Source organism: Haliotis asinina, chromosome 6 (assembly GCF_037392515.1).
Source record: "Haliotis asinina isolate JCU_RB_2024 chromosome 6, JCU_Hal_asi_v2, whole genome shotgun sequence".
In the NCBI taxonomy this organism is placed as follows: Eukaryota; Metazoa; Mollusca; class Gastropoda; order Lepetellida; family Haliotidae; genus Haliotis; species Haliotis asinina.
In genome coordinates this window covers 62,058,132-62,076,628 of record NC_090285.1, presented here as the reverse complement: position 1 = coordinate 62,076,628, position 18,497 = coordinate 62,058,132, and the positions used below count along the sequence as shown (strand labels likewise).

Genomic DNA, 18,497 nt, shown 5'->3' with positions numbered 1-18,497 from the left:
TAACGGAGGGAGAACTGCTCTCCGATGGTTCATTCTTGCATACCAAGGACATGGCGGATGCACTATTTTCTACTGTAAACATCATTGGTGACAGGTCATCATTTTCTATGGGTGAGATAATTCAAGTACAAATTGTCTTATTCAAAGGTGAGAATGATCGAAAACGCATTGGAGGAGATTATCTCAGATTATGGATGGAAGATAAAACAAACGGCGCCTTTGTTTCGGGTGACGTCACTGACAATGGGAACGGAAGTTACACTGGTGTTCTGAAGGCACTGTGGCTAGGGCAGGGCAACATTCGGGTGTTTCTAGCGGGGACAAGAGAGGAGATTCTCCTTTACTATAAACTGTACAGGTTGTATTCCAATATTTGGACCATCAACGCGGAATTCGGTGCTAGGAATGTGTCAGAGAGAACACAGTGTTCCACTGCGGCATTTGACAGAGACCAATGTAATATGACGTCATGGAATGGTGGTTTGCCCTGGTTCTGTAAGAAACCATCATCTAAACAGCTGGGTTGCGACACCTGGCGAACAACGTCGTCTAAAGTGAGGGCAGATTTCTACCTGGACTCAAATGAAATTGACATTTATGAAATGTAAGTCCCATAGACAGAATCTCATTTCAGCAACGACTTATATTCTATAACCATTCATGCATACGGACCCGAGTGCCCTAGTTTAAGGCAGAGACACGACAATGCGTTTCATGGTGTATTCTCGTAGTGCAATTTTCTGCTCTTTGAAAATGTTGATAATATTTATCCATAAGAAATAATAGTATATTTCGTGAAGGTTTACAGCTCTGATTGTTTGTAGGGAGCGGAAACCTGGTCTCTTTCATCTGCGTGACGCGGCACAGATATACACAACTGGAGGTAAGTGCAGGTCAATGAGGTGATCGTATATCGTTGTACCTTGGTGCACAGTCCACTCTCATTCAGTTCGTTTAGACTCGATATAACTTGGAGTCTACTCAATAACTCACACCGCGCAGTATATACATACACAGAAACAAAGTTTTCTAGTTTATTTTCCAAATAGTTTACATAAAAACAACGTTTACAACACGTCTACAAGTATTGATGTACATTAAGCGAGCGCGGATTTGTGTTAAGATTTACACATGGATCTTAACCATTCGTCGTACGTTCAGCATAACGTTAATTAGGGACTTAACGATCAGAGCCTGCACTGGATGCAGGCACAATGCCATTTATCAAATACACACCAAGTGGATACAGATATATCAATGCACTGACGCTGTCAATACAGTCGGTTGTACACCCATCACAGAATTATGTACCTCCGCGGTCAATTCCGTATGTGGACACAATACAAATATACAACATCATTAACGTATCTCATTGTACAAACATAATACAAGCATCTACTAAGCGGTATTTGGCAAAGACATTCAAAGAGGCGAACAATGTATACAGATGAAGATGGGATGTACTAGGTGATTACCATAGAACTACAATGCCACTCAGTAGCCGCCATTGTGTTATTTAGACAAACTAAACGCCCACTGACGTGAATTATATTAGCAACAAACATGATGTCATCAGTAAATATAAAATGAAATGAATTATCTCCTGGTGCAGGTGTGTCCACATCAGCGGCTCCGTCAGTGCCATGCAACAGACTCCCATCAGGAATGACATGGAATCGAATTTCACCTGCAGGATTCTTCTACAAGACTACGTGGAAGTCCATGCTTTGCAGTGACACTCTACCACGCACCCCTACAGCATACAGGTCGTGTCTCAGACACAAAACCCTCTGGTTGCCAGGGGATTCCACTAGTATTCAATTTTGGAAATTTCTTCAACAATATTTGAATATATCTTACACAGGCACAAGCGAAAAACACGGGCCAAGGATTATAACCGACAAGAAGTTCAACTTTAGCATCATCTGGCATGCCCATCAGCTGCCCTTTTACCATGGGAGGCATGCTCACAACCGGACAGTTAACCTGGCTGAAAACGCTATTCTTGACAGTCTCCCAAACGCAACACAAGACATAATTGTTCTGTATCTCTATGTACATTTTACTTTGGTACACCCAGATGTGTTCCGGCGACATGTTCAGAAACTTGTTCAGTCGGCAAAGAATCTGCTTGAACGTGCCCCATACGTGACACTTGCGGTACGAGGACCTCATGCATTTTACAAATCTATGTTTGTAAAACGAGGGGTGGCCTCATATTGGGGTCTCTTTTATACAGACATTCTTCATGAGCATTTCTCAGTTTTAAGGAACAGAATAGTTTATGTGGACTTCTGGGATATGACAGTAGCAATGGAATCCTATAACATTCACCCGAACGCACACGTTGTCGAGTATATGGTGCATAACATGATGACCTTCTTGTGCTATAGAAACATTGAGACTCAAGTCTAGGAAGAAAAGGCTATATTCTAATTTTCTTCATCTTCCAGAGTACATATTGCGAAATAGAATACAAGTACTTCTCCACGTACACCTACAGATAAATGTTTATCGGGTCTTATGTCGAAATTCCAGCTGTGTCAAAGTACGAATCAACATAATGACAAACATTGACATAACAAACATAAAGTGAACCGTGTTACCTTTCGATAAACCAATATGGATAACAAACTTAATAAACAACAAAAGTGTTCAGCAACTTTAAGAATGTAAAGCTACAGTCGTGTCAGAACCATAGCGAATCTTGGGCGAAGCGTCAAAACACGCCTAATCTCACTGAACGGGTTACAAGCAATCTGTTTAGCCTAAAACTGTAAACTCATGAGCTAAACATACGTGCATTATGACGTCACCCTGAAGCAAACACTTGTCAGCATGCCATATTTATCCAAACCCTCGCATACTTTATAATCCGTGTTCTAGATATAACATATTTTCTACAATTCAAAAACTGTTTTCACAACACATGTCCTAACAAGCTAACGCCAGTATGATGCACCCCACAGCAACTATACCCGCGACATTTTCATGGATACAGTTACATGAATATACTTCGTACCCCGGCTATACATGTAATGTTATCTGAACATCGTATCAGCAAGTACGACCGCACCGTGTCTAACTTTGACCCTGTGGCCTTTATGTTTTAAAACTGGTAGTTCTGGTTGTCAGCCCAGCTAAATATGTCACTGACCTCACGCTGGGTTCTAACCTGAAAGGAGATCACTGCGAATACCCTCTAGCCTTTGTGTGCTTCAGTATGGTTGTACTCACGCCAGCCTTTGTTAGGGCCCGGTGTGCCGAAGAACACACGGGCATTTGTCAGTGAAAACTTGTAGCATTGTTCCTAAGTGACAGAAGTATTTCTTCCTCATTTCTTTGGTTTTCAATAAAACTATGAATATCCACCCGATCCCAACCCTTACCCACCCCTCACCATCAACTTCCACTCCTCACGTTGTGTTATTAAGTGATACATCGTGTTACAGCCCTTCTCATGTAAAAACGCTGTTCCCTGCAGATCCCAGTCCATCTCCGTGTGTCAGCCATGACTATACATTATTAACGTTTGTGTAGAAATGGGAAGTGGAGTGATATTGCAAAATCTCTAGACAGGTCCGGTTGTTTGTTCGAGATCACAGAACTGTTCGTCGTTTCTTTAGAAATCTTACCTGACAGTCATGCATATATTTGATACCTGCAGTTATGGCCATTTCGGAATATGGACTTACGGCCATGTTCAGAGAGAGAGATGAGAAAATCGTTGACAACTATCACTGAACAATTCATCGTATGAGCATGTCAAAACATTGATTGCAGAACAGCCTCGTTTCCTGTTTACTTGGTTCTGTCCTATTACGCAGCTTAATGCGATAACCAGTCAAGTATTTTTAGACTATGTCATTTAACTGGATGCATAAATATTAGTCAGTGTGATTTGATAAGTCTACGCAGTTATATATTGCAACACTAAGCTCCTTCTAATCCTAGTAAATACGTCGTATGGCGTGCTATGTCGTACAGCGAGCTCTGATAAACAGAAACCTGGAAATCGTGGAAATATCAAAACGAGGCTCTGCCGCTAGAAAGTTTAGCGGTCTGTGACGGAACTGATATTACATCAACCTCATTGTTCGTCACAGAACTACGCTCAATAAGCGCAAAACAACACATAACAGGTTTAACCAGTGAGCCAGATGCATTGTAAATCGTTTTACGACCTTGTCAGACAGAGGCAATCTGTGATTCCATAGTTAAGGTATGCTGCCTCAACCTCGACATAAAGTAGAGAATGACGGTGCAATTAAACTTTAAAATTGAAATTCATTTGTAAATACCATTTTCTTATGAAACAAGGAATTGGAATTCAGTTTAACCGGAGTTGTTTAAGGTGTCAATTTACACGTTCACACGAGAAAATTCGGATCATCGGAAAAGTAGGTCATTGTCTGAGTAGGTTAATGAGACTTATGTTTCGGTAATCTCGTACACCAGATTAACTGTTACGTATGGGGTATTAATTACTTGATATCGAAAATACGTAAGCTTGCTAAAGCTTCAGGGATAAGTGATGTTCGTGAACAAATATGGAACAGAGGTTTAGCTAATGCGTGCAGTTCAGGATCATGTAGCATGGAAGACAGTTCCCAAGTGGCTATAAAAATAATCTCCACAGGCATGTTAACTATCAAGCCTCTGTCACCCTTAGCGGCTAGTGAACACGAATCTGATTGGGTTCCTCGTTGCCAAGAAAGGATTGTAGAGTACATCGATGTCCTCGTGTCCCGGCTCAAGAGATACCTCGAAATTCTGGATCAACTGAAAGAACACAAGACACCAGAAAATACATCAAAATACGTCTGTGTGATATGAGTAGCAATGTCTGGCAGTATTCCAGGAATATTATGGGGGGGGGGGGGGGGGGGGGGGGGCATGACACCCTGGAAGCGAGACACACAAACTATAATCATGCATACTCATGCATACTCATCACGAGGTCATGGAATCGACCCCATGACATATATAACCTTCTGCTGTCCCAACTCTCCCACTTTCAACAGGTATCCAGCAGCTTTCGCCTCGCCAACTAAGCAGATCGTATTATTTTTTTTATATTTTGACAACCAAAGTTTACGTTTGAGCAGCGTTGGTCTTTAGGCCAAAAACCCGTACCCATAGCTTTTGTCTCTTGTAGGTTCCTATTGCCTAGTTTGCTGGGAATGACTTGTATTGAAGCTAAGTACATGGCATACACATTCTGATCAGGACACACAATGTTTAAAGGTTCTCGGTACTTAGGGCCTGCAATTGTTAAGGGTTACGGGCAAACACTGCGTTTGAGGCAATATATAGTCGGGACGAGGGACTCTTTGACTTTGATGATTGCATGTCATAGGGTCCACGTTTTGTGGATCGATGATAAGTTCAAGTCAACCGGTCGATTTCGTGAAAATGCTTTCCGGTGTAAGCATGATCATAATGTAAATTATATTGCAATTGTATGGATAACTGGACCCAGTGAAGATCTTGACAAGAATTGGTCTGCAGTATCCCATGCTTGTCGAAAGAGGCGGCTAACGGGATCAGGTGGACAGACTCGCTGACTTGGTTGACACATGCGAAGATCGATGCACATGTTGGATTGTATGATCCAGACTTGATTATTTACAGACGCTGTTATATATCTTGACTATTTGAATTGTCTGAGTGGCATTCTAGAAGTTGCGGTATAGAGATGGCAAAACTTCATGAATGATCAACTTTAATTTACATTGACGACTATACCGTGATATCCTTGAAAGCGGTAAAAGAATTTGCACCGAAACGTAGCAATTGTAAAATAAAGATTTTACATAAATGATACATCAATAAAGTTCTACGAGCTTGACTATTGTTGAGTACGGCGTGACAAAATATTTCAACGAACTATGGCTAAACTAGGATGTTCAGTAATAAAAGCTTCCATTGTTTCACTATGTACCTTTGAAACAGCGAGGTATATTTCCTGCTCAGCGAATCTCTTTCCTATGCACTGCCTTGGTCCAAATCCAAACGGAAGTAATGCTGCAGGCGGGATGGGGATAGATCGCATCCCTGCCTCATCGCGCAGCCAACGTTCTGGGCGGAATACGTCCGGGTCTGGGAAATACTTCTTGCTCTTCACAGCCCTCTGGTTCATCAGCACAACAGATGTCTGGACAGACAATTATGCTTTTGAAATCAATTGTCTCAAACCCAAACGCCCCTATATAATTTCACCCTTTGAACCCATTAGGTATGGTTACTTAAACCTCAAAGATACCATTGTATCATCTCCATTTGCCAGTACTAAATGGATCAGAAGGTGGTCTTGATGATTCCACCTTGGCACAGTATTCCATAACGAAATTAACGAGACACATGCAAATTTACACATTCAATATGGGCATCATGTCGGCCATGTTTCACTACGAAAGTCTGTGAACACATTAGAGTCTAACATTATGGTTCATTTACCTCGCCAAGGAAGTAGACAGAAAGCAGACATGCGTTATGACTCATATGAGCTAAAAGGGATACTATGAGGTACCTACCCCTGCAGGTATCCGGTATCCTTGAAGAATTACGTCGTTAGCAATGAAACGCTGTAATCCTGTTGCCGTTGGATACTGCATTCTGTAATGGCAAGAAAGGTATCATACCCCTTCACGTGCCTCTATAAGCATGACATACACTGTACATCTTGTAGATTCCTCAGGTATTCTGTATCTACTATTCAGCACGCCAGGTGAGACTACAGATGTTAAGATGGATGAGTTTTAAGAGCAGGTTCTTTCAAGTGAAGGTTCTGAAATGTAACTCAGTTGTCTTCAAAAACGTTATGCTGATTTGCGTGAGCAGATGGATCTCCCATCTCCAGTACCTTTCAAGTTCCAAAGATTTACTGCTTTTACGAGAGAACGGTTAATATGGGGATGCGCATTTGTGTCTTGAAAGGACGTTGGACTTAATATATCCAGTTAAAGGAGACACAGGTGATACAATATTCTGGCTGGTCAATAATACCGGAGGAATGAAGTCATACTAGAAACATATCGGATTAACTGCAACTACAAGTGTTTGTGAAAAACCTAGAAATGAGCTGCTTCGACTAGCTTAATATGGATATTGATGAAAACAACGAAGCTTTAATGTTGAAAGAACACGGCATTTATTTATTAATCGAACCTTTGAAATCAAGTACTGAGACAAAATAGAAATCCGTGAAGCCTAGTATGTATTTGGGTACATCACTTCAAAATGACAACCAGGACAAATGAGCCTGTGGCATCTCATTATGTATTATGCTGTACAGATGGCATTCAAAGTGCAGTCAGAAGGCATGATCGTGTTCAAGGCAACTATATGATACAACCACTTATAACATCTCACCAGTTACTCCAAGCCTAGTCTGGATAGAGAGACATTACTGAAATACCTGTACATCAGGGTTTTCAGATGGAGAATATTTTATCAAACAAGTAAATATCCTTATTGTTTTAATATGATCTTACTCTCTTTCTTTCCTTTTTCTTTCCTTTCACAAAACAACTGAGGGTGCATACATGTTGTTGAATGCATCGACTGAAGAAGTACCTGACATAATCATTGCACGAGGTATATTGGAAGTATACTTGAATAGCATCGCCCACCCTGCAATATCTACGGACCGACCAGGGCAGCTTGTTCACAATGTTGTTATACCTCACAACACAATCTAGCCTATTGTCCCCGTTTTTTCGAAAACATTCTCATTATGTACATTCACGCTGGTTGCTGAGAAAGTAATGCTTGTCTTTGCATACACCAAAGTAGTTGAATGCGGGCATTGAACCAGTCTACCATATACTGCACATATTTTTAGCCTAGTCAAAGATATGATAAATGATGTACTATTATGTATTAAAAGAGGTTTCCCTTAATTTCACATCTTGCAAAGTTTGACCTATTTTTAGTATGACGTCACAATTATCAGAATGTTCTGCAATTCCTTAGTGACAAGCGGTGGTCATGGTTCTTTCATCACTAGCTGAGTGTCTACACAAGGAATAACGAACATTGGCAAACATCAACCTTCCATACGTGTTACATCTAACTCTGGCCTCTTGGGCTAGATAAAAAAAGTGAAATGTTTCTCGAGCATCGGCGCGTCACTTCTAGTTACTACCTATTACAAATTTGTAAAATTATTTAGAATTTGGAGTAAGTCTGTGAGTTTTTGTGTCTAGGAATAATACAGATCAAGAATTTTCTCACCTATTCTTTACATAGTGTCATCACAGCTGTATTGTGCATGTCAAAACATTAGACCTAGGCTAAATAAAAATAGTGAAATGTTTCTCGAGCGTCGGCGCGTCACTTTTATTTGTGCGCTTAACAATTTTTTATTTATTTAAAAAAACAATGACCTTGCCGCATCGCTATCATCCATTTGTTTACTATAACAATGAGTGTCTGTAAGAACGAGTGTGACTGAGTCATCATCAAGTGCTAAACTTTCCAAGCTGTAGTTCCGAGTGAAGAAAATAAAAATGTGTTCGTCCCTAGTCACTTTTTTTTTCAATAAAAGTCCTACCGCCCTCGTCACCTTTGAAAAAAATGTGCCCGAGAAACATCTTAATTTATACAGCCTTAGGTCTTATTATATTGGCAATGGTGATATATATTTTCAATGCATGTTAAATTTTACTATGACCTCTTAGGCCGTACCCGAACCTCTCACCTGAACGTCTCTTTAAGGGAGGCAAGAAGATAAGGCACATTCGCCAAAGATTCCATTGTCATTGGTCCAGACGGCCCCATGACATTCATAATTTCTTCGAACAGCTTTTGCTGCTTATCTGGGTTCCGAGCCAACATGTATAGCATTAGCTGAAGATTCCTCGCAGTCTGAAAAGAAATCAAACCCCAATGATAGTAATACAAAATCGTACACTTTTGAAAAAAATACATTTTGTATTGGTTACATCAGTTGCTGCTTCTAGAACAGATTAGGTTTTGTGGCACGTCATAGTAACATCCCGTAAGAGGTTACGAAAATCATCGAGTGGTCAGGCACACCTGCAGGCCATCGTATCCCAACTGCTTAGATCGATTCTCATGTTATTGATCACTGGAATGTCTGATCCAGATTCGAATATGTAAAGACCGCAGCCATATAGATGGAATATTGCTTGGGCGGCGTTAAATGACAAACAAACGGTAATACACTGCAATGTGACATTGATCTCTAAGTAATCGCGTTGGTAACAGATAATCCAGTGATTGATATTGTCGATCTATGAAGTGTTGATACGATGACAAGAGTACCAGACCATCCGATCTCGTTACCATGTGTCACTAGAAGTCAAACCTAACCCTTCGCGGGAAAGCAACTGGGTTCGAATCCTCAAGTACAACGTAATTTTAATCTATCCCCAAGACAGCCATGATAAACATGATTGTTATGCCTAACATATCTTGTTTAAATACTTGCAGTTTTCTTAATAATCATCGGAAATTTTAATGGAAATTATGAGTATGTATCTGGTAGATAAACGCCGAAAGCAAATTTATTTATAAACATTAGTCTTGTAAGAGTTAATTAACATACAAGTCTGTGGGAATTTCAATAATGATGGCTCACTTAGGACAAATTACCGTAGAGATAGCTACAATCAATTCTATATGGTTAATGAAAAACAAATGGTAGATAGCAACCGCAGTGTACCTACCGAATCAGTGCCTGCAACAAACAGATCCAAGGCAATGGAGCCCATTTGACCCACAGTCATCTTGTCAGTCGTCATCAGGGACAACATGAAGTTGTTTTCTTCAGGGTTTAGTGTTCCCTCTGCTTGTTTTGTCTTTATGTCAGCCATTGTAGCTTCATAATATTCCTGGGATAAACTGAGGAGAAAATACGCACAGTTGTCACAAAATAGGGTCTACAGGATAATAACTGGGAATAAAACGATGGATTTATTAGTAGTTGCAGTGTAGACATGTTCTTCTCGATGTAACCACATCGATGTAAGGGGTGGTATGGTAGCCCACTGGTTAAAGCTTATGCTCGTCACGACGACGACTGAGTTCGATTCGACACATGGCCATAATGTGCGAAGTGCCTTTCTGGCGTCCCCAGCTGTGATATTGCCGGAATATTGCTAAAAGCTACACTCACTCACTCAGTCACATCGTTGCCAAACCATAAACTTTCTTGGTGATTGTGAATGTTTCTGTAATGTATCTTTCCGGTCAGGGTCACGATATACGAAATTCGTAAGCCTGTGATCGACTATAGAGTTACAACAGGTCGTAACGTTACGAACGCTTTGTGAACCTGCACCCGGGATACCTAGTTATCGATGGGCTCGCGAGTCAATGCATAAAAATACGACTGACGAACCGACAAACGGTTCCGTACATGCAAACCGTCGTACAGATTTTGGTTTGTCGTAAAACATCATCATTGCATCTATTCATTATATACTGTCATTCTGATTTGATGCACTTGAGGAGTAAGACGTACATACTACAATGTCTTGATTATCGACCTGGATTTCCGAAGCTCTCTTAGCGCTAAGATAGTCGTATGTTAATGTTAATGTATGACACTTACGACAATCTTAGCGCTAAGAGAGCTTCGGGAATCTTCAAGGGAACCAGGCTGACACGGACGGAGCGTTAGCGCGGACCCAAGGAACCATGCTCTTCAAGGGAACCAGGCTGACACTTACGAAGCCTTAGCGCAGCCCCGACAGTTCCAAGGAACCAGGCTGGGAGCTCCGGGTCTTCTGGACGGGACGCCATCATTTTGCTTGGAGTAAGTGCAGATGATATGACAATTGGAATTTGGTCAGCAGAAGGCATATGGAAAGTGCTGGGCGAAGGGTCAGCCATGAAGGGCAAGCGTGGAAACAACGCGTTATCACTGGATGCTACACACTTGACGAAAAGTCACATATTTACCCTTAATTGTTGACCCTATGCAGAAACCATTCAGATCACTTTACACATACATAATACTGACAGCGATGGGATGGGCACGTAATGTACATGCTCGCACCATAATCCTTAGACCCGAGTTCAATTTTAGGTGTTTCCAATCATGATGTTATTTAACCATTACTAAAGGCACGTAGAATCTTATACAGTCATAATGTGGTGTCTGCGAACCAATGCAGTTGGTCAAGATTGGTGAAGTTATACTTAAGGTATTGCATATCCGGTTTCAAGGAATTACCATCCAAGCGACACACAGAGAGAACCAGTGGCTGTTTGGTTGTCACTTCTATTCACAACAATGTAACTGCATTAAAACTGTGTTATTGGTTGCAACAAGCTATAGAAGGGCTTCGTGCCTTGGAGCATGGTTTGTCAACGGAAGTACCAACATATAGTAAGTACTTGCGTTGCCTTGTGATCTCCCCACCTAACTGTCACAGCGTTGTCACACCATTAAGCTTTCGTTGTTCCAACGTTATTCTATGGACTCCCATTTACACTGTACAAATTAAATCCCACCAAATATCCTACTAATTCGCGCATGTGTGTCGTTGTTAGGAACTTACGCCACCATGCGACCGGCCACTTCGTTGTATTCTCTTGTCATCTTCAATGGAAAGTTCCTCAGGATAAATGGCGGTACACCTAAAGAAGTATTGAGTATCCGAAACAACGTCTGTATATCGTCGAGTGCCTGGACTTTCTCAGGGTACTTGTCAATATCAGGACTCATGTATCCAAGTCGTTTATTGAAAGCAACGACTGTGATACCTGGAAAAAAAGAAAAGGGTTAGCCCCTTGGCAGTGTACAGACTGAAATCAAGGCACATATGAAATAACCCATTGCCATCGGGTTGGTACTGTTTATCGATTGCCCAAACAATGATGACCTAGGTCTGCCCGTGGGCTGCAAGAGGTTCTGGGTCCTGTTGCCTCTTTGGAAGGTGACGTTTATGCCATCTTGCTGCTTCAAGTCGTCGAATGTGATGACTTATTGATCCTTTGTATGGGAGACTGATCTACAACCTCTTGCAGGCCACAGGTAGACCCAGGTCGTCCCAGAAACAACAGAAACCAGTCAGACTACAAAGATTGTGGAAGCAGGACTTTTCAAGAAGATAGGCCACGCCATCAACAGAGATGAAAGTAAAAAATTATATTCCCAATGTCTACCATCACCTGATATAGTAATCATCTATAATTCGTAATTATATTTCTTGTGTGCATCATATCATTTGTTTCTTAACTACGTGTCATACAAGCTATATACATCAACCCCATCCATTGTATAAACATTCATCTGGCTTCCTGTCATTGTATAAGCTCTATTTATCCTTGTATGTCACCTAGCTGATTTCCAATCAACTTACTCATCTCCAATACAAACCTATATATATATATATATATATATATATATATACTCTGCTTGTTTCTCATGTATCACTTGCTTGGTATCACTTGCTTGATAACTACATTAGAATCTATGTGAAAAAAACGCCTTCACAAAAATGTTGTATATCCCCAAAAAGTCACAGATTAATTTGTTGCCAGAAACACTTACTTTCGCATGCGTACTTGAAAAATAGATCCAGTATACTGTCTTGTTTGAACTCGCCATTTCGTATTAGTGACACCAGTTCATCCGCTACCTCGTTCTGAGCCGGGAGATAGTACTGCGCAGATTGCTTACGCATCATCCGGGGATTAACGGGACTTCTTAGTTGCTGCCATTCAGTGCCATCCCTGTGAATAGTTTAAATAAGTACATCATTAGAGAACATTAACGTTGAATAAAACAAACAGATATAATGGTCCTTTCAAAGGCTTTTTACAACATGTCAGCTTGATCTGAAAGGGATGTAACAGTTTCTAGTCACTGGAAGGGACCTGCCTCAACTGATGGCCATAAAACATAGACAATGTTCAAACCGATGGGATGTTCAAACTGGATGTTCAATTTTCAAACAGGAACATGATATACAAGCAATCTGACGACAGCACAACAACAGGCGTAAGGTGAAGTCCACCAAAGGTATAAATGTACTCTGGGTCCACACATTGTACTTACTGAAATTATTTTTCCCTGTTTGAAAAGTATTTTTTATGTTACGCATTGTGGTAATTTTGAAGACAAGACACCACAACTATCGCATACAAAACAAACCAGCCGAGACGAACAGGCAAAGGTACACTGTACATCTAGCAATTCTTTATTTGAGTAAAGTACAATCAGTTGCACTATTTATCAAGCACTGTTTATATAGACTCTTTGGCCGAAAAGGCTATCGGCACCTCTTGCCTCTCAAAAGAGATCACTGAACCTGTTTGGTGAGGCATCGTCACGCGTGCCATATTGACTTACAACAAAGGTATGTCAGGAGAAGAATACAAAGTTTGTACTTCGGTGAAATAGCCTGAATATTGCTGCCAAGGGTGAAAATCATCTATCTATTCATTATGACTTACAGGTGGGCTAAACCCTTCTGGAAACCGGTTTTCTCGCAAAACATCTTGTGAATGGGGAAATCGTTGCGTTGAGGATATTTGCCCTCATTCTTCATGACAATTTCAAAATCAGCCACATCATCTGCTAACACCACCCAGGCTCCAAGATAGACTCGAACTAAGGGTCCGTACTTGTCAACCAGCTCATTAAAAAAGTTGAAGATTGTTTCCTGGGTGTGGTTGGCTGTGAAATTAAGGGAATATAAATGTCATAACAGGTATGCTGTATTGTGTGTGTGCGAATGCGTTTGCGAGTGCGTGTGCGTGTGCATGTGCATGTGAAGCATTAGCAGCCTTTAAACGACAACACTGACTGAGGTAATTGTTTGCAGTAATCGAAGACGCCCTATGGTCATGGGTTCGAATCCCGGTTTGCCTGATAATGTTTCCCGGTTTGTCCCAATCACCATTTTTGAGGGTTTATTTAAATTGGATTACGTTTCAGGCCAACGCCACTTTAGACTTTTCTTTTAAATATCACATCAAAACAAGGAAAAGAACTGTGATGTTGTGTAAAGAGGAGTTAAACCAAACCCACTCACTCACAGTCAAGATGACGAGATCCGGGTTGGAACTGATCTTCAGTACTCCGTGTTTGTTGTAGGTGGCGACTAACGGGATGTTAGTTAATGAGTTGTATATTTTGTCGCACTCGTTCTTACAGACACTCATTGTTATAGTGGACAAGTGGATGATGCGGTATGTCATTTTTTTTAAATGGCAATACAAAATTGTTAGTACAAATAAAAGTGACGCGCAAATGCCCGAGAAACATTTCGCTTTTTTATTTAGCCTAATGGAAGCCATAAAACTGAAAAAGCTCTATTTCACAACACGCGTCTCTAAAAATGAATAATACATTTATCTCAATAATACTGGCTATCAGCCAACTCGAAAGCTACTATTATCATATATTCCAAAACAATAATATTTAGATTACAATATTAAATTTAAAGTTCGAATGAATGAATGCAATTATCGATTTCAGGCAAGTCGTAAGGGATGTGAAGTCTCTGACTGCATCGATAGGAAGCTAAAATGAGTGCATATGCCCCCAAATATGCCAAAATATTGTCGCAAATGTGTGATTGTATGCCTTAAGGTAGCATTCAATGCTGCACGAAATTAGAACAATGGGACTTACTAAACGGTTTGAAGTGTAGCATGGGTCCGATCAACGGCAAATTGCATGCACCCTTTGGTCCGGGTATGTCATCAAACGCTTTAGCTTCTTTAAAGTCATCATCGCTCCAAGCTACGGCCCTCAATGTGCGATGCTGGACTGTGGGATTCAGCAACTGTCGTCTGAGAAGACCGATCACACACTGTCTGGGAAGCTTCATCATATTTCAAGACGTTTCACAACCTGAAAGCAGATTGCCTAAAATGGTGACATCGCCTGCATGGCACCTCTAAGAATCTGTAGAGCAAGCCATCAGAGCAGGTACAGACTCTCACCTTAATATGAGGCAAACAATCACAAACCGAGGATGTGGTCGGCTTGCCTCCTCTAAATCAGGCATAATTGCGATTTAAACTTATTGTGGGACTGACGTATCCAGCAAGGGGTTTCAAGATAAGTTAATTGGATGTATGGGAGGGGAGTAAACCCACTCACTCACACAGGAACGGGTGGCGTGGATACAAGGATCATAATCGGAAAGCTGAGATTCGAATCAGTGGGCGTAGATTTAGTTTTACGCCATTCACTGCAATATTCCATCTATATGACGACAACATGTAAATAACTGAGTCTGGACCAGACACAGCAGCATGAGCATCGACCTTCGAATTGGTTTAAGATGAAATGCGTCAACTATGTCTGCGAGTCTGACTATCTGATCCCATTAGTCGCCTCTTACGACAGACATGGTTAAAGGAGACCGATCCCAACACGGATATTCACAGGTAAAGAGGGTAAAAAACAGTTGCTTCACTTGGCGGGTAGACGAACCAGAGAGGAGCCACCCTGCTAAGGGCAGAAACTGATTTTTTTCCTTAGTCTATGTTTCCTCTGTACTGTCAATTCAAAAATCCCCAAGTAAACAAGTCGCAAATACGCCAGTGTTGCTTGGAGCAGTCACACTGCTGGCACGACAGTAATAGATTGAACGTCACATCTCAGTTTAAAAGCCATTATAGACATAAGGGAATGATCTTTACATACGGCTACATGACCGGGCATGATAGCTTATACAAACAAGGCTGTTCGTACCTAAAACGACCGTCTGCTCACTGAGGTGGAACTGACACAGACATCGCACATTTCAGAAAATAACAGGATACAAAACAATATATTCACTGATCACTATTCAGTACAAAATGTCGGTTCTCAGAGTGATCATCAACAACAATTTCGAGTCTGACATACAGTCAGGAATTAGGTCAGCACTGGGTGAAAAAACCACACCTACCTCGCTTACCACGCACTGGCAGAAGGTGTTGGGATAGTCTGAAAACATCTAAATTAGGCCGGTTACTGGAAAATTCGTCAAGTACCAACGCTCGGTTCATCAAACGCAGTTTTTTCTTGTGATTCTCTTCCCTTGGCTACGGCCCCCAGACGAGTGAAATCAACACTGGGTCATGGCCTAATTTGCTGGGTCTGCCGTGTGTAAAGACCGAGTCGCTGTAAGTCGCGAGCGGCCTATTAATCGCTGATAGTGTTGCGCATGGGTATATATGCCTTTGTGTGTGCGAGGAGGTGGTCTGTGCACAAGGGTTCACACTGACTCTCCACAAGGCCGAATAACTAATCATATCAACTTTGAAACAAGGGATGATATCAACTTTCCTACAGTCACCTTCTCTTTCATGTCGAGTAATATTCCAGGAGCTCTAGCCTTTGGTGTTACATTTCACACGTTTTGTGATACAGTTGAACGTGCTCATGTTATCAAGGACCCGTGAAGATCCGTGGTAGAATAGACCTTCAGCGACCCATGCTTGACACAAAAGGCGACTTTGCTGTTGACCACTGCATTGTCTCTCCTACACTCGATTATTTACACACCGCTGCCATATAGCTGAAACATTGCTGATTGCGGCGTAAAACTGAACTCACTGACTCATTTATATCGAGAATGCAAAGAGCGTCATGCCACTCAAGTTGTTTGGTGAAGGTTACAATATTCAACGCCTCAAAAAGCTTTCATAAATTAATTTATTTACACATGGAGGACATTTCCAAATTTGATGCATCAGTGAAATATTTGATGCATCAGTGAAATATGACGCATCAGCATCAGTTCCCTATTTTCAGTTGTGCCTTACGTTCCCAAATTATTTCAGGTGAGCAAATGACTACCCTCACCGCGTTTATAACGAGTGCCAGCGTTGGGCAGGATACGCTATCCTTTACCGAACACCTGACATCATCGCTATTGTACAGTGATTCGTAAACACATGCTCTGTCATAGTATCATACACAATGACTGGACTGCTTGTTTGAGCGTTTCTAGTTACTGCTCTAAGAACTTCCTCCACATACACCTTTAATTTTTATGAGGGGAACATACAATCAGGTGAAAGGTGTTTGCAAGTAATGGTGATAGTTTCATAATTTAAGAAAAAATGTTAGGTTGTGTTTATGGTGTGTGAAAAATATGACATTTTGCCGATCTGAATTGACCCGTCATTGTGAAAGATGTTTACAATGCTTAGTGATTGTTTAGTACAGTCTGTTTTGATGGGTGTATGGCAGTGTCGGTTTAACATTCAGTCAATGTCCATGCCATTCCCCACATTCAATAAGATATCTGAATTAATTACTAATGTGAACGATGTCTCAAAGTAGATTCTTAAAAAATGCTTGCTTATAATGCTTGCTCCCAATTCTTGCTACAAGTCGTTTATTCTTTCATTCATTGTAAAACTTCTAGATTATCCCTGGTGTAGTGAACAACGTAGAGAGTGCTATGAATATGCAACTTCTTTACTGCAAATATGAGCGACGTTTCGTTTATTTATTTATCGAATCTGCTTCTAATGAATGTGGAAATGGTTTTGTCTCTCCTCCTATTTGTGTGTGCGCGCTTGTGTGTGAGAGAGAGAGAAAGAGACAGAGAAAAGAGGGTACGTGTTAGTGTTGGTGTGTGTGTGGTGTGTGAGAGAGAAAGAAAAGAGGGTACGTGTTAGTGTTGGTGTGTGTGTGGTGTGTGAGAGAGAAAGAAAAGAGAGTTCGTGTTAGTGTTGGTGTGTGTATGGTGTGTGAGAGAGAAAGAAAAGAGAGTTCGTGTTAGTGTTGGTGTGTGTGTGGTGTGTGAGAGAGAAAGAAAAGAGAGTTCGTGTTAGTGTTGGTGTGTGTATGGTATGTGTGTGGTGATAGGGAGAGGGAGAGAGAGGAGGAGTAGGGGAAAGGCGCTGGCTAAACATTACATAACAAATTTCAGATGATTCTGTTTGCAGTGAAGATTACCCAAGCGTAACGCGTTCTGATTTGATGTAGTATTAAATAAAATATCTGAAACAACGAAGTTAAATAATGATGAGATAGTGTTCATCAGTAGTGTCAAATTTTAAGTACGTGTTGGAAGTTGTCCATAGAACACAGGTCAATAAATAAAGTTTATAAATAAAATATTGTAATGATACATTATTAAAGAACTCCTTTACTATTTTGGGGGCTTAAATTCTGCAAAAACGTCACAGAGTTGGTCTGATGTTTTGACTATGATCAGCGTTTCATTGAGTATTTTATGCTTATTAGTTTTCGAGGTAGATAGCAATTCATTGGCCCGCGTTTGAGCCAAACTGTCTGTGAAGAAGTGTCTTTGCTTGAGTATATAAAGGGAGGTAACTATTGTGTCTCCTGTCACAATACATCTCAACAAATCAGCCGTGTGTGTTCTAATCATTAACCTGGATTTGTCTGCCTAGTTTAAATTCAGGTTAGGTTTATGGTCTGTTTGATTGCCATTCTAGAACATGATGAAGACTTTAAGTGTCATATTTTATGGGTGACATGTTCTTTATTCCCTTATGATGTTATCACTCTTGCTTTACAATGGTTTAAGAACCTATAT

At 40.9% G+C, this 18,497-nt stretch overlaps 2 protein-coding genes across 2 annotated transcripts; one reads left to right on the top strand and one right to left on the bottom strand.

Moving 5' to 3' along the window:
• Positions 1-1,021: 1,021 nt before the first annotated feature.
• On the bottom strand, positions 1,022-16,128 carry LOC137287528 (probable cytochrome P450 12a5, mitochondrial). The gene is made up of 10 exons (XM_067819874.1): positions 15,888-16,128; positions 14,618-14,839; positions 13,435-13,657; positions 12,530-12,711; positions 11,535-11,739; positions 9,696-9,870; positions 8,705-8,871; positions 6,537-6,618; positions 5,945-6,157; positions 1,022-4,782 (listed from the first exon to the last, which is right to left on the bottom strand). The coding sequence occupies exons 2-10, from the start codon at positions 14,817-14,819 to the stop codon at positions 4,669-4,671; spliced, it is 1,563 nt and encodes a 520-aa protein (XP_067675975.1). The 5' UTR covers positions 14,820-14,839; positions 15,888-16,128; the 3' UTR covers positions 1,022-4,668.
• On the top strand, positions 1,666-2,415 carry LOC137287529 (NXPE family member 3-like). Its single transcript, XM_067819875.1, has one exon. It carries the CDS (start codon positions 1,666-1,668, stop codon positions 2,413-2,415), a length of 750 nt encoding a protein of 249 aa, XP_067675976.1.
• Positions 16,129-18,497: the final 2,369 nt, after the last annotated feature.

Bases quoted from the DNA above. Each gene is read 5' to 3' on its own strand.
- LOC137287529 (XM_067819875.1), top strand. From the start codon at position 1,666: ATGACATGGAATCGAATTTCACCTGCAGGATTCTTCTACAAGACTACG.
- LOC137287528 (XM_067819874.1), bottom strand. From the start codon at position 14,819: ATGATGAAGCTTCCCAGACAGTGTGTGATCGGTCTTCTCAGACGACAG. The intron at 8,872-9,695 runs GTAGGTACACTG...ATTTCTTTTCAG, and splicing joins TTGTTGCAGGCACTGATTCG to ACTGCGAGGAATCTTCAGCT. The intron at 4,783-5,944 runs GTACATAGTGAA...GTGTTCTTTCAG, and splicing joins TATACCTCGCTGTTTCAAAG to TTGATCCAGAATTTCGAGGT.